This window comes from Lissotriton helveticus, chromosome 4_1 (assembly GCF_964261635.1).
Source record: "Lissotriton helveticus chromosome 4_1, aLisHel1.1, whole genome shotgun sequence".
NCBI lineage: Eukaryota > Metazoa > Chordata > Amphibia > Caudata > Salamandridae > Lissotriton > Lissotriton helveticus.
The window spans coordinates 147,179,121-147,204,982 of record NC_136063.1 but is presented as its reverse complement, the minus strand read 5'-3'; the positions used below and the strand labels follow the sequence as shown (position 1 = coordinate 147,204,982).

Below are 25,862 nucleotides of genomic sequence, written 5' to 3'. Positions count from 1 at the left end.
TTTCTCCCTGTAGTTCAAGCACACTAAGGGGCATATTATCAACACAGGCAATAAAATTATCGCTGCTTTTATTGGCAGAAAACTGCTGCAAAAGCGGCTTTAGCGGCAGTTTTCTGCCGCAAAAGCGGCTTTAGCGGCAGTTTTCTGCCGTTAAAAGCAGCGAAAATGTTATCGTCTGTGTTGATAATATGCCCCTATGTTATTTACATTTCTTTGCTGTTTCAATCATTCCTTTTCTGTCACTTCTTCTTTTCTGCTTTCTGTTTTTTCTCTCTGTTATTCCACATGTTTTAACCTTAGTCACTATCATACATCTTGTTTTATTCCTATTTACTTTTGCTCACTGTTTTCTTAACACTTTCCCTCAGGATTGTTCTTTTAGTCCGGTTCTATCCCTACCTCTCATTCCACATTCTTTACTATTTTTCTTCTTATTTTGCTCTCCTCTTGTTTTTTTTTTTTGTTTCTTTTTTTATTGCGCTAACGGGGCGCTCTCCGGTGCGCGCACCAATGAGAAAAATGAAGTCAAGAGTGCTTAAAATGTTAGTAATTTTTTTTAAATGGGAGGTAGTTCTGAAAAGAACTTTTTTTAATGTTTTTGTTGTTTTATATATTTTTTATATTTTTCTGAACATTTATTGTTTTTTTTGTATTTTTTGAACAATTTTATGTTTTTTTTGGTTTTTTGGGGGGGAAACAACGAAAAACAGCCATTATAAAGGGCTCAACAAAAAACAAGAAACAAAAAACTGGGAATTAACAGTGGCTCGAGAGGAGAAAAAAAACAAAAAACTACTGCTTTCTTCTCTTGCTGCAGTTGTGGTTGTCGATGGAAGCATTAATAAGGTGAATGCTTAGTTCCCCGTAGCAGAGGGTCTTTCCGCAAAAAATGCAGACCATTTTTATTACACCAAATTTTTCTTGTATATTTGGTACTGTTTTGCGCCCTTCTGGTGCTGCAAATGAAGATTCACCTGATGAGGTGCTGGCCTGATGGTCTCTTTTTTTCTGAGCCAGATCCCGTACCTCAGCTTGTGCCAGATTGTTAGGGTGCCACCTCTGCATGTGGCGGATCATTGTGTAGTTCCCAAATGAATATTTTTTATTTGGGTTGCCCCTGGACATGACCTCTTTGCAAATTAAGCATGTCACCTTCGGGGCATTCACTTTTTTTTGCCCAGCAGGAATGGAAAAATACTGCCATATATAATGAACGTTGACATGGCTTTGTCTTGGTTCTTCAGGCAAGTATGTTATGGTTTGTTGGTCTTCATCATCTTCTTCCTCCTCTTCTTCAACTCCTGGAAGGATCTGTGCTGGTGGACCTTCCTTTCTGGGTGGTGGTGGTGGTGGTGGGGGTGGGGGTGCACTAGCTGCAGCTACTACTGAAGCCATGTCTCACAGATAGCTCTCGCTTTCTCAAAGAAAAAAGTAAGAATGAGGAAAAGAGGAGGGGGCTTTCATCATTTGTAGAAAAAAAAAAGTTGAGAACCAATGAAAAGTGTTATTTTCAGGTCACATGTCCCGACGCACTTACGCTACGCGCCCCGGCGCGCTTACGTTTTGCGCTCCGGATCACGCCACGGAGCGCTTCCGGGTACGTTTACGGAGCGCGCCGAAGAAACGCATCACGCGGTTACGCGATGCGTCACGTTTACGCGGCGCATCACGCGACTACGCGAAACGTCATCATGTTGTTTTCGTTCGCGGGCGCAGCGCTCACGGAACGCTCCCCGGTACGTTCACCGGTACGTGACCCGGGGCGCGTACCGGGGCACATAATAAAAAAAATAAAATATTTACACATTTTAAAATTTCCAATAAAAATTATTACTTTCATACATATAGATATTTGCTATTAAAAAACCTATGACATTCACTGAAAAAACCATAGGTTATAGACCATATATAGTTAGGAATTAGCATTTATAAAACCTTGAAAATTCACTGAAAAAACCATAGGTTATAGACCATATATAGTTAGGAATTAGCATTTACAAAACCATTGAAATTCACTGAAAAAACCATAGGTTATAGACCATATATAGTTAGGAATTAGCATTTACAAAACCATTGAAATTCACTGAAAAAAACATAGGTTATAGACCATATATAGTTAGGAATTAGCATTTACAAAACCTTATTTTACTCACACAAAACCATTGAAATTCCATATATAGTTAGTTGCACTAACTATATATCGCGCACCCGCAATCCACTGCTGATCATGTCACATATTACATCATTCATGACATGGTCAGTGACATCACTGATGACATCTCAAATGACATCACTGATGACATCACTGATGACATCTCAAATGACATCACTGATGACATCACTGATGACATCTCAATTGACATTACTGATCACATCACTGATGACATCATTCATGTGATAATACGATGAACCTCTTCAGACTCTAATATAACCTTAGATAAACTCAGTGTAAACAGACACTCACAGACTGTCACTCATCCATGGAGTTACTCACACACCTACTCAGTCATGCAAAGAATCAATCACACCTCCATTTTCTCAACTATACAGTTATACACACCTTACTTATTCAAACATATACTAACACATATTTACTCTCTTATACAATCCCTGATACAAGTTCACAATGATCCATACAGCCACTCACACATTCACTAGCTCTTATGCACAGTTATTTATATATGTCAACTCTCACATGTACTGTGTTTTACATATGTACTTACTTTGACATGTAGCACTGAGATATCCATTCACTCACCAATACACTCATGCACACAGTCAACCGCCCATACAGCTGTTTCCACATGCACTTTTGAACCCATATATCTAGTGAATCAACTGCTCACACATCTATGCACAGAGCCATACACCTCCCAGCCACCCACACACACACTCAATCTCCCATACAAATACTTGGGCAACCAATCAATAACCCATATAGTTACTCATATAGCTACTGATCAACACATGCAGCAGTTTACAGAACAACAGACATAATGATGCACAAATTAAGACACTTTAGTCACTTACCCATGCACTCAGTGAGACACATTTAATCACTCACTCATACAGTCAGTCATGCACATACTAAATCCTTCATCCAGACACTTATACATCCACTCATTCTTCAATATGTAAGACATATTTTAACTTTACAGAAATACAGTCACTGGATGTTGTCATCAGTGATGTCATCAGTGATGTCATTTGAGATGTCATCAGTGATGTCATCAGTGATGTCATTTGAGATGTCATCAGTGATGTCACTGACCATGTCATGAATGATGTAATATGTGACATGATCAGCAGTGGATTGCGGGTGCGCGATATATAGTTAGTGCAACTAACTATATATGGAATTTCAATGGTTTTGTGTGAGTAAAATAAGGTTTTGTAAATGCTAATTCCTAACTATATATGGTCTATAACCTATGGTTTTTTCAGTGAATATATATATATATATATATATATATAGATTGCTGGCACGATTTTGCACTAATAAAGCACTAAAGGATTAGCACTTAAATGGTGGTTTCGCTCTACGTTATTTGGTCTCCAGGAACAGGGGGCATGGTGAATGGCGTTTTTCTACATACATATATATATATATATATATTAACACACAAAAGTTACCACACTGGAAGAAGCCTCAGGTAATTATTTGTTCCATTTATTCTTGGCATCTGCATTCTATGTACCATCAGAAATGAACATCCTCTCAGTTCAAACTGCCAGACCGGTTTCAGGAATTGTTCTCCCTTTCTCAATGGCGTGCTGTGGATGAAACGCCGAGTTTCACGTGCACTAGTATTTAATAAAGATCCTACCCCCATGGGCGTGGCCGCATGCACAGCCTGCTGGTTTCTGTAGTGCTACGCATTTTTTTCTCAAGTGAGTTCGTTCGTTCATCACAGTCAGTGAATTAATAATAAAAAGACCCATGTGGGTTAGACGTTCACTCTTCACTGAACACGAATGTCTCATTCAAATGCCACCTGGAAATTACCTCCCTTTCACGATAGCACCTTGTGGGCGCTCGCAGGGTCCGCTGCTGCAGCGAGCTTCTTCCGCGGCCTGGTATAGCCGCTCCAAATTAACACACAAAAGTTACCACACTGGAAGAAGCCTCAGGTAATTATTTGTTCCATTTATTCTTGGCATCTGCATTCTATGTACAATCAGAAATGAACATCCTCTCAGTTCAAACTGCCAGACCGGTTTCAGGAATTGTTCTCCCTTTCTCAATGGCGTGCTGTGGATGAAACGCCGAGTTTCACGTGCACTAGTATTTAATAAAGATCCTGCCCCCATGGGCGTGGCCGCATGCACAGCCTGCTGGTTTCTGTAGTGCTACGCATTTTTTTCTCAAGTGAGTTCGTTCGTTCATCACAGTCAGTGAATTAATAATAAAAAGACCCATGTGGGTTAGACGTTCACTCTTCACTGAACACGAATGTCTCATTCAAATGCCACCTGGAAATTACCTCCCTTTCACGATAGCACCTTGTGGGCGCTCGCAGGGTCCGCTGCTGCAGCGAGCTTCTTCCGCGGCCTGGTATAGCCGCTCCAAATTAACACACAAAAGTTACCACACTGGAAGAAGCCTCAGGTAATTATTTGTTCCATTTATTCTTGGCATCTGCATTCTATGTACAATCAGAAATGAACATCCTCTCAGTTCAAACTGCCAGACCGGTTTCAGGAATTGTTCTCCCTTTCTCAATGGCGTGCTGTGGATGAAACGCCGAGTTTCACGTGCACTACAGAAACCAGCAGGCTGTGCATGCGGCCACGCCCATGGGGGCAGGATCTTTATTAAATACTAGTGCACGTGAAACTCGGCGTTTCATCCACAGCACGCCATTGAGAAAGGGAGAACAATTCCTGAAACCGGTCTGGCAGTTTGTTCATCACAAGCTATATACAAATGATCACACCTGTACAAAGAAGAATGGTCATATTCATGAGATCCATCCAATCAAATCAAAGACCTGATTAATGTAGAGAGTGATCAAGGTCAGAATATATACACAAACATACAGATACTAGGACAATGTAAGAGGAGTGAGATTCCGATACGAGACGTGTAATATATATACAATTTGCTATTGATAATAAGGAAATATATATATATATATATATATACACACACGTTAATTTGTAGAAGCTGGTGAACACCTCTGGCGCATAATTTGACCATATAGTCTAAGTACACTATTTACATATATACATTTTCATAAGTTGACCATACTTTCAGATAATTATGCATAGTGTTATAGCGTACAGATGATATAAAGACAAGATGGAATATCAGTTGCTAATGACAATGTACTCCTATTCAGCCCTTCATTTTCCCAGATGTACCACCATATCCTCACCGCTATTCATACCCTTGGGGAACTTGGTAGACAGATCGATTATGTATCTAGACTCGAGGCGTCTAAGCCTTCTTAGCCTATCTCCACCCCGTGGATTGAATGGGACATGATCCAAGCCAAAGTAGCGTAATTTCGTTCTATCCTTTTTATGGTGTTCGGCGAAATGCCTCGCTACTGGGTACGCGGGGTCCACCTTTTCGATAGCCCTCTGATGTTCGAGCACTCTCAGTTTAAGTTGGTTGATGGTACTACCAATATATCTGAGACCGCATGGGCATATCAGACAGTACACAGCATAGGTGGTGCTGCAGGTAATGAACTTATTGATTTTCTTAGTCCTACCAGCATCAGGAATGTCATATTGCAGAACCCTACGACTGTTACTACACGCTTTACATTTCCCACATGGGAAAAAACCACTCATAGTTTTCAAGGTGTTGGTATTACTTTGAGTGGGTAAGGGTTCTAGATGGCTGTGTACTAACACATCTCCCAGGGACCTCGCCTTGCTAAAGGTCACCAGAGGATGCGGGGGCAGATCTTCTCTGAGTACTTCATCTGTGAGCAAGATGTGCCAATTTTTGCGCATCAGGCTCCTCAGTCTATCGGCACCTGCAGAGTAAGGAGTGATCATTCTAAAGACATTCCCAGTGTTATTATCTGGCGTCCTTACTTTCTCAGCTAGTAAATCAGCTCTCGGAATCGTTCTCACTTTTTTCAGTGTGTGGGACAAAAGTGGCTCATCATAGCCCCTGACTCGGAAGCGAGAAAGACATTCCGAGGCAGCCGCCTCGAAATCCTTGTCTTGGGTGCTGTTTCTTTTTATCCTCAAGAGTTCACCGTACGGGATACTCTTGACGAGCTTAGGTGGGTGGGCACTACTAGCAAACAGGATAGAATTTCCTGCTGTCTCTTTGCGATAAAGAGACGTCTGGACTCGGCCATCCTCGATGTGAACCCGCAGGTCCAAATAGTGAGCTGCCACCCCACTAATAGTACCAGACAGGTGCACATTGTAGATGTTATCATTGAGGATATCAATGTATTTTCTGGCCGATTCCTCAGTACCCTGCCACACGATGAACAAGTCATCTATGTAGCGGTACCAATGTACCACTTTCCCACTTTCACCCTCTTCATCATAGCTCCTGGGCACATGCTCCTCCCACCAGCCGACGAACAAGTTCGCGTAGCTGGGAGCAAAGCATGTGCCCATCGCTGTCCCAGAGGTTTGTCGGTATAGACTATTTTCGAACAAAAAGATGTTGTTCTCCAAACAAAATTGCACAAATTCTATTAACATCACATTATGTTGCGCAAACCGAATGGGACGTTTGTTTAGATAATGTTCGACAGCAGATAGTCCATGTCCATGCTCAATGATGGTGTATAGGCTGGTAATATCCATCACTAAGAAAAGATAATCGTCTTGCCAATCCATATTGTCCACTCTCTTTAAAAAGTCCTTTGTATCTTGGACATAAGAGTCTAGACCCAAAACCAGAGGGAAGATATAGTTGTCCACGAATTTGGACATATTCTCTGTTAGCCCACCGATAGATGCCACAATCGGTCGGCCAGGAGGAGTGACATTGTTTTTATGTAGTTTCGGTAAATGATAAAAAGTAGGTGTCATTGGATTACTACTTCTTAAGAAGATGTGTTCGTCTTTATCAAGCATAGAAAGGTTGTACCACTTAAGGATCAAATTATCATACTCCCTAATACTTGCATCATACAGATCTTTAGTCGTGATGACATAGTATTTTGTGTCCGAAAGTTGCCTCATTGCTTCTTGATGATAGTACTCTCTTGTCATCAGCAGTGGATTGCGGGTGCGCGATATATAGTTAGTGCAACTAACTATATATGGAATTTCAATGGTTTTGTGTGAGTAAAATAAGGTTTTGTAAATGCTAATTCCTAACTATATATGGTCTATAACCTATGGTTTTTTCAGTGAATATATATATATATATATATATATATATATATATATATATATATATATATATAGATTGCTGGCACGATTTTGCACTAATAAAGCACTAAAGGATTAGCACTTAAATGGTGGTTTCGCTCTACGTTATTTGGTCTCCAGGAACAGGGGGCATGGTGAGTGGCGTTTTTCTACATATATATATATATATATATATATATATATATATATATATATATATAATATATATATATATATATTCACACACACATACATGACAGACTATTTTAATATGAAGACAAATACAGAGTCACATAGATATATACAAATCATGTAAACTGTTTATATATTCCTTGACAAATATTTGTGTGCGATTGGTGGTTCTGTAATGATTTAAGTGCTTTATCAACCTGGAGGCAGTAGTAAGGGTAAGTTTGACTACTGGACAAATCTGATATTGGGTTCAGATCATACCTATAGTCCTATATTAATTTACAAGATAATCCATCTGACAACAACTCCTCTGTTGAAGTCTCAAATCTATGAATTAAAATAGACACCCAAAACCCATAAGTATATTCTGCCAAAATGAGTGCTAAGTAAAATGAAGGAAAACACCTGAGCCACCTAGTTAGAAATTAAGTTGAGCCAATAAATTCCATGCTCATATAGTAAATGTAGTATAAAGCAACTATGCTATGCACGAGTCAGTAATGTCATTAAACTTCACTAAAGGTCATACCATTAGGTAAAGAGCAACAAAACAATGGTCCACCGTAGTGTGTCAGTTAACCGCTTCCGTGCGGCGCCGTAGCCGCGCCCTGTGCTGGACATTCCAGAACAGGGCGCGGTCGTGACGGAACCGTTCCGTCATCAGCACAGCTCAGCCGTGACTGATGACGGAACGGTTCCGTCACCAGCATCGAAGGGGTTAAACCAATTCATAATATCTTGTGTACAGCTCTACTTAGGAATGTCATGTAAACCCTTCGTGTTGCTGCTGTGCTAAACCAAACACCCGTCTTGGGCAAAAAGTAATTAATCTGTTAGCCGCCACATACAGATATGGGAACCAAGGTAATGGAGACCAGAAGATGCCCTCTTACCAAAACAACCGAGTGAATCACTGAGTGACGCAGATGGGCCGCAGAAGGGAACAAAATGTATCATTCATGCTGAGGCTATACACCAAGCTAAAGAATCTGGTCACGATTACCATTGCTAAAAGCAGGTGAAAGGTAATTACAAGCCAACCAATTTAAATCAACCTATGTCGCCAATGTGTAAAGCTACGTATCCTCTTACTGATTGGAGAACTAAAATAGGAGCCAAGAACTTCAATCACCATGACATTATAAATGTCATCCTGGCAAAAGTAATGTCCAGATACACCCAGTGCGCTATTAGACTAAACAACTGATAGTGGTACCAGAAGGCAACGTGAGCAGCGCATAAATAAATCCTGCATTAGTCTCTCCCGTGCCCTCACCCAGGTCAGAAGAAAACCTGGAAACAATCCAGGGTGTTACTTGAATCAGAGAAAATCCCTTCGCTTATGTATACCACTGAGTGTCATTGGCTGTATATGTCTGCTCTGGCATTGAAAAATCATGCCAGATGGTTCACCACCAGGAAAATTCTGTAATTATTCAGCCATTTCTAGGGGTGTTAGAAATGGGGGTCTCCAGTTGGCAATGGTTTGCACCCTTTCCAAGTATGGGCCCTTCCTTCTAGTCAGGATAAGGGAGTTATACTCCTAAAATAACCCCTGCTCACCCCCTTGGTAGCTTGGCACGAGCAGTCAGGCTAATCTTAGAGGCAGTGTGTAAAGCATGTGCACATAACCAACATTAACAAGTGAAAGCACTACAAAAGGACACCACACCAGTTTGGAAAAATATCCAATATTTTGATATACTCAAACAAGACCAAAACAATAAAAATCCACAATACAGTACTTAGAAATCTTCAGTCATCAAAATAGACTTGAAATATAGTTCCCTGAAGTTGATAGTGCTGTCTGGGGCTATCACGGCATTGTGAACAACAAATACAAATAGTTCTGACTGACTGCTGCGTCGCGGGCCAGCTGTGGTGTCGGGAAGACCCACAAAACAGTAGCTTTAGAAATGCAGGCCGTCGGCGACCTCTCGATGAGCCCCGAAAGGCCAGCGCCCACAGGTGTTGGTTCTCGAGGTTGGTGCAGGAGTTGTTGCGCCATTGGAGTCTTACGCGTTCCAGATCGAACTCCTCGCAGTTGAAGTCTGGAGCACCGGCGTCTGCAGACGGTGTGGCTGTAGTGCGAACTACAGGGGTGCAGCATGCGGTGCCCTCAGGTCGCCTGCAGGCAGTAGCTCGGTGACGGTCGGCCAGCGGCATTGGTGAAACCAGGGCTGCGGTTCAAAGTGATGCGGTGCTCGTTGCAGTGCTGGCAGGTCACGGTGCAAGCAGCGGTGTCGTAGTTTCATAAGTGCTGACGAACTGGAGTCGAGGGCGCCGGCAGGCCAAGGCTGGGGTGCGGAATTAGGGCAGTGTGTCGTGTAACTTACGAGCCGTGCCCTTGAACCACGGTGCAAGTTGCGGCTTCAATGTCGGCGTGGAGCGGCGGCGGGGATACCAGGGCAACGCCGTTTATGGAGGCGGTGCAGAGTGCAGTACCCACTGGTCACGGTGCATGCAGCGGCTCAGTGGCGGCGGCGGGTGTCGTTGTCGGTGAGACCAGGGTGGCGGTGTCCTCTGCGGTGCCCTCAGGACACGGAGTCGGCAGCGGCGTCGTAGACTGCATTGTGTTGCTTTTCTTCTGTTGCAGCACAAAACAAACAGTCCCCAGTGCTGATGGCAGAACAACATGAAGTCTTTGCTATTCCTGAGACTTCTTGAACAGGGGGCATACTCTACCTCAAGCCCTTGAATAAACTCACAAAAAGGAAGTTGCAGAAAGTTCAGTCCATTACTTTCACTGCCCAAGACAGAAGCAGCCACTGCAGGCCAACACAGCAAATCAAACCGCAAAGAGATAGTCCCTCCTCACAGCTCTACAGCTCTTCTTCTTGGCAGTCTTCTTGGTTCCAAAAGACTTCTAAAGTTTAGAGGTTTGGGCCCCACTTTTTATAGCCCAAAATCCTTTGTTCTCTGGAGGCGGAGATTGTCTGTGCCCAACCAGAACCAGTCCTGTCCTCCCTGGTGCAGCTTCCTGGCAGGAGGTGGAGACAGCATTGTCAGAGGCAGACCAGGCCCATTCTGATGAAAGGAAATCTCCTCCTCCGACACTAAATGCAGCCCAGTCCTGACCCATCTAGACTCTCTGGAGCCACGGAACATCCCCAGCCCCTGTAGTTCACTATCAGGACATGCCACACAAATCAATCAGGGCATGTCCTACCTCATACACTGCACCCTGCCCACAGCGGTATGTTGGGCCTATCTTAGGGGTGACTCCCATGTAAGGAAAGGGATTGTTACCCGGCACGCTGCATCATTCGCGCCACGGAGGACTCATCCAATTTGCGTATCTTATATCACCCAGGTCCTATCCGCCTCTACGGATTCTGACAAACTATCCTCTACATTGAATAGACCAACTACAACTCGATCAAATCCAACTCGAGTACTATTAGTCTAACGAGAGGTATCTCAAGTTTCTATTGTCCATATATCAACCAAATTGTCGTGATTATCAATTCCGGCACTATTACAGAAGAAATATCCAACTTTAGGAACATCGTTCTATAGACTCACCCATTTTTCGTGTTCTTATTATGAATTTCCAAAAGAAAACATACCCTATCTAGGATCGCATACTACGTATTTCTATCAGATCTAATTCGGTACATTAACTTTCACTTAAGAGCATTGCCCGAGCAAATCCCTGGTCTGTACGAAATTGTTTTGTGGCTCCTGAAGAAGGCGTTAATTCGCCGAAACGCGCGTCGAGTATTGTATTGTTAACCTTGTCGGACACCCTAATTATTGGTGTTCCATTCATAATTTTATATTGTACCTTGTTCTGAAATGTATTGCATATATGTAATTTTTATTACTGTATCATTTAGGTTGAATTACTATTGATTCACCACAGGTGTTTTGTTTTTAATATTATATGTCTAATTTTATTAAAATTTGATGATTTTAGATCAGCCATTTCAGCTATTCAAGTGTCCTTGACTTGGGTCCTTCACTTGTTTATTTTATTTGAAAGCCTTTTGACTGCCTAGGAACTTTTGCACACAGGTTGTTTACCCTGCCCTAGGAGTCTCTAATCATTTGGATTCCTTATTGCGGGGGAGCAGTTGGAAAGGTAGTCCGGTTCATCTTACTGGTAGATCCCTGCACCACCAAACTTTTGGGGGAGGGGTGCTGAGACAAAAATGTAGGGAGGCTCGGAGCAGGGTGGTGGTGTCTCGTAATTTGGCAATTGACTTGGTAGAGAACAGTTCTGACCAGGTCCCTGAGAGTATCCATAAGTGGCTCATTGAAAGGGAGGAGGAGCCCAGTAGATGTTTGACCCCGCTGGAGCACTGTTAAGTCATTGGTTTGACCTATTATATGTGGAGGTGGAAGTGAAGAACTTCGGCCTGCTTATGCATCACTATAGCATAAGCACTGTCCTCAGCGGCAGGGCCTGGGAATGAGAGGAGTCCCTACTCAGAGGGAAAGTCAAGGCCACTGGCTTCTTGAAGGTCATGATATCAATTTACTTATTGATATGGTTGTCCAGTCTCATCACCCGAATCATAATTGTTGCCCGAATCTGTATCAAATAAGGAATCCAACATTTGAGTTATTCCTTGCGGAGTGGTAAGTCAAGTGGGGAATGTGGCGCTACAACTGAATGCAAGTGCAAACTTGGTCACGGTCATAGTGGTGCCGACTTGGAGTGATTGCACCTCGTCCTCCGGTATCGATGATGTCTGTATCGGCATCAAGGCTGGAGACCAGCATTGAATTGGTGCAGGAGCTGGGGGGCCTAGCTTTGAAGACAAACCCAATGGCATTATCTCAAACGGAGGACCTCTCAGCTCCTTGGGCTCTGTAGACGAGCCGGAGGGAGTCGGTAGGTATCTGAAGAGTCGGAGCGTGGCCTTGCGGAATTCTTCATTCTGCTTCACTGTTGCAGAAGGCCCCGAACACTCAGGTTGTGCCTTGACAAGTTGCTAAATGGGCTAAGAGCTCAGGTCAGGTCTGGAGCAAGATCGGGAATCATGGTGACACTCTTGCACTTTCTCAAGAGAATGATGTGAGTGGTGGAAATGAGCTGAGTCTCACTTGGATTTTTGTTTTTTTCTTCAACTTACCTGAAGACTGGAGCATGACAACGACTGACCTTGTGAATGACTCCTGTGCCTTCTGAACCAGGTTTGGGGGTTGTTAAGTACTACAAATAACACCTTTTCTGATGAATACGCTCCCGTCCTCTAGGTTCCTCATTAGCCCTCTGGCCACCTCTTTTTCTGGGAACCAATAGTTGGATTTGTGTTTTTGTGGCACAAACGTTTTGCGTTTTTTGCTCTATATCTCCATCGCCTATGTGATGCAGGAATTTAAGGCATACCTATTATCGCTGGAGTTGACACTGCAGGGAGGGTGTGTCACTTGTCATGATGCCTAGATTGCCACTCCTTGATCTGCAGCTCTTGCTGCTCAGTATAACTCCAGAAGAAAACAACTGACATATTTTCACCTCCAATCTTAATACATAAGAGTATTTCTAGAAGGTGAGTAGTCTGTGGTAAGTTAGCTTTGGGAGTATCTGTCAAATACAGTGCTAATGAGTACGTAATGTGTTCTCTCCCTTGAGTGACGAGCTAAGATATAATCCATTATGTTAATAGATTGTTGTACAGCTGCGCTATGAACAACTGCATAGCTACATTAGAGCATGCATCGTCCGTGATATGATGAGCTGGCTCAAAAGCGAAGGGAATTAGGTATCGTTCAGAATAGATTGCCTTCTTATTGGAACTAAGACAACTTTGTATATTATTTTAAAAACAACAATAATAATAAAAGTAATATTATAGAGAGATATCTACTCCTAGACATGAACAGGGCAGTACACAGCAATTGCACATACCTTGTTAAGCAGTACAGGAGCTAATATGTTGGGTCAGATAATGAGAGGTCATGTCCTTTTTTAATAGAAAAGATTAAACATGCAGGGTTGCTAGAATGTAATGGTCTTGGTAAAGATGTAGTGTCCATTGGTGCAGTGTGGACATTTGATGTTACTGAAGCAAGATGGCTTGATTTGAATAGTTTTCATTTTGCTTTTGTTTCATTAGTATGCAGATAGTGTGTGCGTGTCGTTTAAAGGATGTGCCATGCCATGAAACCAGCCCTCTGAGAAGCATTTCCCAATGTACTTGCATTAGACTACTGAGTTTTGTGACGGGTTCTTTGCTCTGCTAAGTTGTGTTTGGTCAGGCTTTAGATTTTCAGTTCCCCGTTACCTTTTCCTTCAAACATCCAGAGCACGTCTACCTTATCCTTATTTTATACCTGGTTGTGCCAGCTTTTTGTAATCATATGTTCCTTCCCTGCACAGTGTGGCTTTCAGGAGCAGTAGCCGGTGTGCAGATGAAGTGAATTTAGAACGAAGCGAGAAGCTCAAGGCTAAGCTGAGGGAGTACTTTGAGAAGAAGTTGGTCACTGATGAGAACGGGATACGTGTACTCAGTGACAATGAAGATGAGGAAGATGAAGACCAGGATCTCCAGGCTATTAAAGTGAGTACTGTTTGCTGTTTGTGAAAAGAGCTGGTGGGAGAGTGGTCAGAACTTCCAGGCGTGTTCTAGATAAACCAAGCTGCATGGTAAGTCCTGGAACAAGAGATGCTTGTGTGAGTGGGCCTATAGGGTATTGAAAAGAAGTAGAAACACTAGTAGGTGGTATTTGGGATGATGAGTGTAGGAAGCTGACTTTTTATGTGATATATCAATACGTTGATATACCATGTAAAGAGTCCAGGAGTTCCCTTATAAGTGGACAGGGCTTGCTATGCAATTCCAAAGTGCCCTAGTATGTGGTAGTGTGGTCGGGCAGCCTTAGGCCTAACACAGAGGAGTGCAAGACATTTGCAAGATACACACAATGATTTATAGATGATAGCATGACTCAAGAAGGAGATCCACACCAATTCAACATCTATATGGCTCCACTCGCAGCCATCGTGGGGAACCACAGACTCAACTTCATCTCCTATGCCGACGACACCCAGCTGATCCTACCCCTCACTAATGACCCACAACCGCCAGAAACAACTTCCACAGGGGGATGAAGGCCATTGCCACCTGGATGAAAGACAATTGCCTCAAACTCAACTCTGACAAGACCGGAGTCCTCATCCTGGAACCCACCCTCTCAACTTGGGATGATTCTTTGTGACCTGCCGCACTGGGAACTACCCCCTTCCCCCACGGACCACGTACGAAACCTCAGCATCATACTGGACTCCTCACTCCCAATGAATCGCCAGATCAACGCAGCATCCTCATCTTGCTACCACACGCTTTGCCTGCTAGGTAAGATGTTCAAATGGATCCCCACTGAATCTAGAAAGATGGTCACCCCCGCTCTCATCCGCAGCAGACACGCCAACGCTTTCTATGCTAGCATCACCCAGAAACTCCTCAGAAAACTACATAACATTCAAAATGCCACAGACAGACTGGTCCTTAATCTCCTCTGCCGCAGTCACATCACCGAACACCTCTGAGAACTCCACTTGCTCCCAGTCAATAAAAGAATCACTTTCAAGCACCTCACGCAGGTCTACACATCTACAAAGCACTCCACGATGCAGGACCAGCATATCTGAACCACAACTTCTCATTCCACGTATCCACCAGACACCTCCATTCAATCCAACTGGCCCTGGCCACCGTCCCATTGATCCACGAGACCAGAACCGGAGCAATATCCTTCTCCTACCTCACCGCCAAGACCTGGAACACCCTGCCGGAAGTCCCCGTCGCTGACCCAATTCAAGAACAATTTCAAGATCTGGCTCTTTGACCAAAGCCCAGCGCCCTGACGGATCAGCAGCCTCCTCCCCGTCAGCACCTTAAGACCCCCACGGTGAGTAGCCGCACTTTATAAACCCCTGATTGATTGATTGATAAACATACCAAGTACATTTATATATGATTTGGCGTCAAATCATTTTTTTTTTAAGTAAGTACGTTTTTAATATATATTATTTTCACTTAAAAAAGTGGACACAGTGCAGTTTCTGAATTCTGCATTGTTAGCTTATGGGAGGAAGAACAAGTTCTGCTAACAGGTACAGTACATCGACTTACAGGACCAATCTCCAGGAGTTAAGGTGAGTGGTGGGCAAGGTCCAAGGCAGCACCAACAGTACACCACCAGTGGCACAAGGGTGCAAATCAGCATTGGGGGCTCAATGCGTCTCAATAGGGATCGGTCACTGTAAAAAGAGGCTGCATGCTCTAGCTACGAAGCTAGTCGGACTGATCCAGTAAGTGGGCTCCGGCCTTGTAATGCTCAGGACGGGGGTACATCTTTTATCCTCTTCTACAAGGCCTAGGGGTGACTGGTGCAGGGATGTCCTTAGGTGTTGGGTTTTTCCATACCGGAGCAGTCGAGGTTGAGGAGGCCTGTATGCAGAGGCTGCAGGCGACATCGGGGAAGTCCAGGAGTGGTGAAACCATGATGGACTCTAATCTGGAGGGCTGGGAAACCTTGTTGGCACCGATGGCCCACTTCAACTTGGGCCAAATGATGCAGGTGCAGTGGTGGCTTCGGTTGTCGGGCTCTGGCAGTTTTAGAGGCCTCGGAACCTGCTCTTTTGGAAATTCTTTAGAACAGGTCCGTTGTTCACAGAAGGTCTTGAGTCTTTTTTAAAAGGCAGGCAATCCTCCCAAGTTTTTGAAGTCATAGCTGCAGAACTAGTCTACTTTTGTGCCGTTTTCCACAAAGGATCCAGACAGTCCAGCAGGGTTGGTTCCATGTCAGCGGCTTCTTATCTCTTCTCTGCTTTTGTGGCTCTTCGGTGTCCTCTCTCTCCTTAGGGCGTCAGGATCTGCTTCTCTGGTGCCAAGGACTCCCCTAAATATTGAATTTAGGGGTGCTAGGAGAGTGTAGAGTAGAAGCCAATGGGCTACTGACCCTTAGGGTTACTATGCCCCCTACAAGACCACTTCCTGTGTCCCAGAATTCCTAAGTATGCCATCACAAAGCTAGCTACTTCTAAATAATTGTACACCTCACAGTAGCCCACCTTGGGAGTTGTAGTACCCTGGATACTCTTGATTTATGGAAGCATTTGAAGCACGTTTAGTATTTTTTTTTCTTCAATACACTGAGATTTTCCCATTTAATTTCAGGTGAGTGTTCAAAGTTTGCGACCAGTTTAAATCCTCCTTTGTCCCAACACCCCAAGCCAGCCTACTGTGAGTTATTCCCTGTCTGCTTGGGCATTGGTTTATCTGCAAATACTTGAGTAATACTTGGCTGGTTGGTAATACTTGAAGAACGCTCTGAAGAAATGAGAAGCGGAATGGAAAAGTCCTGGAAAAGATTTCGGATAGCTTGAGATTGGAAAGGCTGTGTGGGTGGTTGCAGCAAACCACTGACAACTGAAGCACTGCTGGCAAAGCTGAGGAGTTGAGGAGCGGATTTCAGCGTCTAAACTTCTGTAGCTACATCTGACCCATCAATAGACTGGTCCGGGGGCAGCATGGCAGGTGTCCGAGAGATAGGGGTGGAAGTATAATGAAGCACAGGGAGAATTCAAAGGATATCGGCATAATTGACAATGTTCAGGTCTGTTGGGAATTTAGAGGAAGCAACACATTTTATACAGAATGTGAGGGTTCAAGAGTGCTTCTAGAATTTCCTTGCATTGACAAAGAATTTTTAAGGGCGCTAATCTCTGTACAATTCTGGAAATGACTTAAGATGCAGATGGCACATCAGGAGAACCATACTGTGATCTAAAGGCAAAGGCAGCTGCATTGTAAAGCTATATTTGGTTGGTGATATTTTTAGGACCACTATTATAGTGTTCTATTTATGGTCATGGTTGCAGGCAATGGGCAGAAGTAATCACTTTTGAGGGCCAGGACTTCCTTTTCATCTTCTGATTTTGACTTAGATCAACAGAAAAAGGAGGAGGAAAACATAGGCTAGGCTGAAAAATAGTAACACAGGAAGAAAGCAGGGATTAAAAAGAGTGCAAGAGTGTAATAGAGAGACTGGAGGCATAGGGGGATCAAAAACGAGGTATGGGGTAGAACCAATAGTAGGCACCCTTGTAGTTGGTATCCTTGGCATTTGGCAGTGGAAGGCTCTTAAGAAAAAACATGAGCCGGTGCACCTATTATTTTTCTTTCTTTTCTCCTCTCCTTCTTGCAATATAAGCATTGCACCATTGATGGATTGCCTCATATCAGATGTCTCCGTTTACGTGGTGCCATCAGTGCATAATTTGAGCAGGTTCTATCAGGTGCTCAGCACCGGCACTTCTTTCACAGGGCCAGGGCTACAATTTCTGACCCTGCAGGTGGTGGTCTCAATATTAATTGTTCAAATTCAAAATAACATACATTGCATGGTGACTGGCTTGTAAATGTTCATAGAGAGGCAGCATACGCCTGTCCAGGCAGGCATGATTGTGTTTCACCACGTTAGTGATGATGTAATCACTCCGATCACAAATCCAAGAAGTCATCAACAAACTATGTCTTGCATTCTATTCCCCGAGTCTGCTGCACCCTGCCACTACCTGAGCCTAAACCTCCCATTGGATAATTGTAGCTGGGGGCTGGCTCATGACGGAGTTGAGGCAAGGAAGCTGCATGAGCGCATTTGGAACTTGGGAGTGAGGGCTCTTGAGGAAGAATAAACAAAAGTAAGTGTGGACTTTCCACTTGCTGTGTAGCCAGAGTAGCATATCCTGCAGCTCTGCATTGCTGCTATCCTCAACGTGCTCGATGCGGCCCAACACAACTTTTGTGCGCCATGGCATCACCTGTAGAATCTATGCGCTGCACCCCAGCATGGTAATTGCTGAACGTGCGTGAGTCCAGTTGGCACCACAGCCATACTTACCGGCATTGGCAGCATTACGGCTGGGGACAATGCCTGTGCTGTAGCAGGCAGTGTCACAGCAAGCTGAGCAGTGGATGCTGATGCAGTTGCCATCATTGGACCTACTAATTACAGGCAGCACTAGTAGTGACATCACCTGCTGTGCTCAAGCAGCTATCTGTTGTGCAAATAACCCAGTTATACTGCACTGATAAATGTGTTAAAAAAAAAGCAGTTTCATTTGGTGTACATTTTGTTTTTGCACTCAGTGTAAGTAAGAAACTAAAACACATGTCATCTTCCTCTTCTTTAGGAAAGACAACAGGAAAACGCAGAGTTCAAAATAGCAGGGACATGTACAGGCAGATGACAGGGGTCACAGGCAGCAGCCGTGTTATAGATGAGAGAGAGAGAGCAGGAGTAAAGAGGAGATGGAAACAACAGGAGAGGAGAGAGATAAGACGTAGCTGAGTAGAAGAAAAGGAGCGCAAATCAGATATAAAGAGAAAGCAGCTATGATGTGAAGAAGAGAGCATTAAGAAGAGAGAAGGTAGAATGAAAGGATTTAGAGGACAGGACAGAGGAAAAAAGCAGACAAATGATGAAATGGAGACACAGCTAATCACTGCTAGAAAAGTGATAGTAAAGAGCCAAGATCGAGGAGAGAGAGAGAGAAGAGCATGGATACAAGTGAAGAGGAAAAAAGGCAGGGTAGAATGAATAGAGGACAAACAATTAGAGAGGTGAGAGGATAGACTCTTGGAGCAAAGACTTAGGGGACAGACAACAGATCAAGGTTAGAAGATAGAGACTGAGGCAGTGAGAGTGTTGAAAGTGGGGCTCACCGGAGGAAGAAGTGAGCTGTGGCCTCCTTGGCAAAATTTTCAGCACCTGCACTTCTTTTTTTACAAATTAAGCACTGGGTGCCGTCAAGCAGATGCAGGCTCACGCTTTGTGAAAGGGAGCTGTGTGCATCCATTGTAATTAAAGCAAACCACAGGATGCGAGAGCCCACAAGGTATCCGCGGAAAAATCTGCCTCTGATGTATTCATAAGGGATAGTGCTGATGTCTTTGAGAGGGTAATCTGCACTCTATTTCATGGCATTGATTGCAGTATCTTTGTTAAGCTGGATGGCGTCTCCTTGATGGATGTATTTGTATGCCACACACAACAGTTCAGTATAACATTCAACCTTAGTTTGGAGCCATTCTAACTCACTCTAAATGTAATACACAGGTGCTTTGCACCAGAAATAAGCATGACTGGGGATCTGCACGCCGAGTGAGTTAACACAAAGTTTGCTTTTTTTGACAAAAGTATAATACATGCTTCTTGTGTCTTCTGTCTGATGCTTTATTGAACACACTTTGACCAGGCCATAGACACCCAATACACCTTTTTGTAGGTATAAATGTATTTTATCGTGTCACTCTAATGCCTCTCTGCCTGTCTTCGCAGCTGCGGGACTGGGAGAACCTGATCCGTGCTGATGTCCGGCAGTTTCTGTCCATCCGCAGTGAGGAGAAGTTTTCAGGCCGCGCCGTCGCCCGGATATTCCATGGCATCGGTAAGTGTTGTCTTAATATGTGGCTGACTTTAGAACTGGGGATCCACGTTCCGGCGTCGTCTCAACATCCTGTGATGATTCTGGGAAAATAACTTAATATCCCTCCCTGTGTCTTGAAAAACGAATCTGACTTTGTGTAATGTAACTGGTGCTCTTGTACAGCACTACAATGCCCCTGGGCTGAGTTCGCACTGTATATGCAACTGAAAAAAAGAAAATCATGAGGTACGGCTTAGGTTTATTAGGTACGCCAATGTACTGCCCTTATGTTAGTCGGGCTAGCTCCCTTGTTAGGTAAAAGTCATCTCCAACTTTTACGCCCCCCCACTTTGAAATGTCACCAGCCGCCACTGGTATATTAGCCGACAGCCTTGGTTACTTATCACTTGAGGTTCAGATTGGTGTGGGTGGCATGCAGTCCCCCCTCTCATCACTACAGCATCAGATTCATCCCACAGCAGAGACTAGCATTGGCATGGAAAACCTTAGAGCTGACTGCACCCACTAGGGACCAGGAGTTTGGAAACCTTGTCCCATTCCCTCCTACCCAAAATAAGCCATATGCCGCTAACTTTTCATGTCCAAAGCACGCAGCAAGCAGATGAGTAGTCTCATCACCACTATATAGCTACATAGTGCTTTTAACCGCATGCGCGTTAGCGGTTTTCCCGCTGCGCGCTGCGTTTTTCAAATTACCGCGTTACATGACGAGCTCAGCTCGTCATCAGCGCACGGCACGTTACGCTCATGACGAGCTCAGCTCGTCATCAGCCCCGAAGGGGTTAAAGCTATATTTGAAGTGCGGAATCTTGTAAAGCAATGAACATATATGGTACTAAGACCCCTGTAAACGGAATCCGGAATGTCTACTGAACATACTCCAGCAATACAAAAAACATCTACTTAAGACCAAAGTACCTTCTTCAGATTAAAGATCCACTCTGCAACAAATGCCCGAGGAAACTTTTTGTCATGGTCATACAGTCTGCCAAGCCTTCTGCCGCTCTTCATATTTCTAACACTAGAGAAAACTGTTGGATATTCTAGCAATTCTTTGACAACAAAATAATTAAAGATTGAGCTTTTCTCTCATCTCTGCAACAACCGACATACGACAAAACTTCAGGGAAATGGAGAACATCAAGGAGTTAATTCAAACTGACTTGTACACACTCTCTGGCCTTAGACTATTCTCATTATGCTGACCCTATGCCAGCAAGTTATGTTGAAAACGTACGTTTGGCGATCCCACTCTATTGACTTATGAATTCAACATTTCACTGAATCAAAGAGTAGCCCTTGCCTGCTTGCAATTTGGAGAGGTAATCCCCTTCACAAAATAGAAGATGGGAACCTGGGGCACAGTTCACAGTTAGGTTGAATTTTATCTTTGCAACATTAATTAGCAAGTAAGACTGTTGAGTGCTCTTTTGTGGCCCTCGCCTCTTCAACATGTAGTCCTACAAAGTTCTCACACTCTCTTACGCTGAGTAATAGAAGCCAAGTAGCAGTGTCCGTCAGAGGAGAGTCTCATTTTTGGTAGAAGGGGAGGGAGACATTGGATCTGGGGGAGGGAAGAGTGAAACAGTTTTGCAGAAGTAGAGCTTTAGGGAGCAGAGGACTCTCCACTGTCTCACGATCCGGAGGCAGGCAGGTGTTGGTGAATGTGTGACCACAAGGGAAAGGAAAAGAAAATGTGTAAATCATCTGTGCCATAGAAACAAGACAAACCTTAGGATGAGATGACGTCACCAAGAATATTAGTGTAAATATGGAATGGAGAGTGCAGGGCTGAACCTTGAGGTTCACCCATCGGTAAGGGATCAGTGGAGAGAGTGAAGAACATCAGGAGACCGAAAGGGAGAAGTTGCAGAAGTAAGAAAAAAACATCCTAGAGCCTTACCTGATATGCCCAATGAGCGAAGGACAGTACTGTCAATCGGCTCGAAAACTGCAGAAAGATCGTGTGATTGAGTTTCAAGCAAAAGTGAGGGCTGTGTCAGTGGACTAAAGATGGTGAAGACCAAATTGTAGCAGGTTAGGTATGCTGGAGGACAAAGGGCGTACATGTGAGTCAATTGCGCATTAGCTGTTCGAGAGCTGTATAGAAAACAGATAGTGGGGCTCCGGGGCGGTATGTGGATGGGCAGGTGGGATATCCAGCAGCTTGTTACAGGAAAGGGAGTGGACCTGCAGATTTACCCCTTCTGTCTAAAAGAAACCAGAAAGATTGGATTGGATTGGTCGTCGAAGGTGGAGAAAGAGGCCAAAAGGCTGGATGAGAGGGCTAGTGATTTCCTCATGGGAGGGTGTAAATGAGTCGGATGGAGCACACAATGGCTTGGTTGATTTGAGAATTTGCCTCCGTTCCTTGGTTACATGGGGCAAAGGAGTCAGGTTGGGCAGAGGGAGCTCTATAGCATGAGGTGGATGCAACAGGAATGGATTGGTACAGTCAGAATCATGTTGCGTGTCTTTCTAATTGTTTTATTTTTAAGAGGAAAGATACATATTGAAGTCACTAGCAGTAAGATTGGGAAGAGGTAATAGGAAAGGAGGGAGTTCAAAGTATACAGTGGCTTCAAAGGTAAGTTTTTGAGAATACAAGAGGTCGAAATAGTCATATCTGGCTGAATGGAAGGAGGCGGTACGGCTGCAATGATCCACCTTCAGGCATTAAGGTTTTCCGGGATGCGTGATCTGTTCATCTGTGCAGTTGATGGCACATTTGCATTTCAAGGCTGAGGGCGAGAAATCCTGGGTCTGAAGGTTAATTTGTAGTGGAGCGGAGAGCTGCTTGAGTACACTGCTGTTTTTTTGAGTAGTGTATTAGCTGAGTTGGGTTTGGTGGTTATGTCATCTACTGGTGAAACCATCAGCACAATTGCGAAACAACCCGAAGACTTTAAGGGCCATCCAGTGAAGAGAAGCCCTACATCACTTACTACCACCAACAAGAATGTTGCTTTGTTTGATGACATCTGCTTTTCACTGAACTGCCCATTTACGAAGACAGAACACACTACAAAGGCATCAATCGCGTCCCTCAATGGATCAGCTGCCATCAACCGGCTTCCACCATGTAGATGTAAAGTGAGCAGAAGGCATATCCTATTGATATTGTAACATGCATATTGAGGAGCTAAATGTACACTTGGGTATTTTAAATGAAATGTTGATTTTTTTCCATCTTTGTCTTGAAAACCTTCATGGATATTTGCATTGCATTACTCACTGCACCATCTCCTTGTGTCTGTGCTGAAATATCTTTGCTGACAGAAAAGATGTTCTTGAGGTGTCTTGTTTTCCATGATATTTTTTCATTGACTGGGCCTCTCTTTTGTTTGACAGGAAGTCCCTGCTATCCTCCTCAAGTGTATGGGCGAGACCGCAGATATTGGCGAAAGTACATCCATTTTGATTTTAACAAGCTCATACGTCTGGCAACTGAGGAGATTATTCGCTGGAAGTGAGCTGCCACTTTGCAGGTAGCTGTGTCTGCTGGATAGGGTGCATTTTTCGAGGGAGTGCCCTAGCATCTTACGCAGCCATTGACAAACTTCGAACGCATCCATTGAAGAACTGTGCTAACATCATACCTATCTGCTGAAGATCTTCTCTAACTCCGTGCACATCCATTGAAGAGCTGAACTAATATAATACACATCTGTTGCAGAAATGTCCAAACATTGTATGCATCTATTGACAAACTGCACTAACCTAATACGCATCCATTGAAGAACTGCTCTAACATCATACGCATCCTTTCAAGCTCTTCCCTAACATCTTGCACATCCATTGAAGAGCTGCACTAACCTCATGCGCATCTATTGAAGAACTGTCCTAATATTATACACATCGATTGGCCAAATGCACTAACGTAATACGCATCGATTGAATAACAGCACTATCATACATATGGAAGAACTACACTATGATGTTGGAATGCATCGACAAACTACCCTAATGTCATCCGCATCCATCAAAGAACTGCCCATATGGTATAAATGGCAGAGGGTGGAGAGATCAAGGATGCTAACTGTCCATTGAAGAACTGCACTAATGTCATAAGCATCGGTGGAAGAACCGCCCCAACTTTGTGCGCATCCATTGAAGATCAGCCTGAACATCATACTCATCTCCTGGAGATCTTCTCTAACTCAATGCACCTCCGTTGAAGAGCTGCACCAGCCACTTATGCATTTGTCGAAGAACTGTCCAAACGTCACGCGCGTATGTTGGCGAAGTGCACTAACGTCATACGCATCTGTTCGAAGAACAACACTAACATCATACGTATCTGAAAAGCTGCACTAATGTCATACACATCTTTCGAAGAACTGAACTAACGTTATATGCATCTGTTGCAGATTGCTCTAAAAGCATCTGCATCCTTCAAGGAACTGCCCATAAGATGTCAGTGGTGGAGGCTGCAGAGACCAAGGGTGTTTATAAATAATAATAACAGAGTTTATTTAATAAGCATGTTTCTAAATCAGAGGGGCCTAGAGAAGTGAAATGGATCATACAACGCGACAGAGGTGTATAGCAGACACGGAACAAGTCCTTCAATGCGAGTGAACTCAAAATAACATGGTGGAAGTTGCAGGTCACACCATTATGAATTCAAAGTACCAACTTTGCACTTAGGTGACGCATCAGTGGATTTCTGGAAATTAATGCTCCACGAGCCACAAAAAGGGGGGTCTGAGCACAGGCCTACATGACAGTTTCTAATGTTTATTGTAAGTCCATATAAACAACAGTCGATGTCTCTCTTCTCTTCGTGACATCACTCATTCCAAACTCCGGAATCAGTAATTCCTGTAGTGTCTTGTCGTGCTCCCCATGGTGAGTCGCTATTAAATAATATAGCAGGTTTATTTTTCACGTCTCAGAGGCCTGCATAGAGTCTGACCAGTGCCTGTTGTTTTTACATGTTTATATTTTAAATTGCTGACCTTTTCCACCTATGGTATTTAGAAAGTGTTTTATGTTTTATATATATTTTTTTTTTTTTACCACTTTGCTCTATTTTATATTGTGAATTTATCAAAGGGGCCAACTCCCAGACACCACCCTCCAAAGGTCAATAACTTTCGGATGCCTCTTGGTTATCCAATGCAGGTTAATGCCATTCAGCACATTGATATGACGTCATCTTTGAGACTGGACCCATAGTCCTCCCTGTGTCATACGTCTACTTAAGGCCTTGCTCTACCTCACAGAATGGATCTTTCAACGTGTGCTGTCATTTTATATTTTTAAATCATATTTTTCTAATAAAACAATTGTTTTGAGGTCTTGTGTGTTGCATGGACTTTATAAAGCCGTCTGCTTGTCAGGTTCGTGTTGTGCGGCCGGCGAACTGCACCTGAGCCTGGGCAGGTGACGGAGATCTTCAGAGCCACTGCGAAACTTGACGTCCTGGTTATAAGAAATCTATTGCAAGGAGATCTGTACCACCTTCCAACAGCAGTGTCGAGTTTGGTGAAGGTCGGTCATGGGGGTTACAGAAGGGAAAACTTCTCATTTATGTTCCACTCAGCTTTTTTTTTTTTTTTTTTTAACTCTTAAATCTCCTCCTTCGTTTAACATACAAATTGCAGAACAGCACTCACCAGAGCAGGAATGCAGTCGGATGTTGCACTCATTTGTGTTACTGACTATTTATTGCAAAGTTAGCTGGGGAGCTAAGCTTGTTGCTGTTTTTTTGTTATACGAAATCCAACCTCCACAAAGGCAGAAAGAAATGTGAAGAGGTTTCACAAAAATAATATACAGTGTACCTATAAGTAGGCTTTTGGTGCCGCTCGAAATACCTCCGTGAGGGAGGCAAGTAGGCTTCGGTAATCACTATTAGTGTATTCATAGTCTAATAGGAGCTCTGTGATGGATCTACGTTAAAATCACTAAGATTGCA

At 43.6% G+C, this 25,862-nt stretch overlaps 1 protein-coding gene across 2 annotated transcripts in view; it reads left to right on the top strand.

Annotated features, from left to right (window-relative positions):
• RECQL4 (RecQ like helicase 4) overlaps positions 1–25,862 on the top strand; it is a 281,776-nt gene that overhangs the window by 152,627 nt on the left and 103,287 nt on the right. Inside the window, exons 23-25 of one of the 2 annotated variants that reach the window (XM_078686613.1) lie at positions 13,862–14,042; positions 19,831–19,939; positions 23,291–25,239. In XM_078686613.1, coding sequence (XP_078542739.1) covers positions 13,862–14,042; positions 19,831–19,939; positions 23,291–23,412 — 412 coding nt within the window. In that variant the 3' untranslated portion in view covers positions 23,413–25,239. Of the gene's footprint in view, positions 1–13,861; positions 14,043–19,830; positions 19,940–23,290; positions 25,240–25,862 lie in introns of those variants that run through there. The other variant, XM_078686614.1, reaches the window with a different exon arrangement.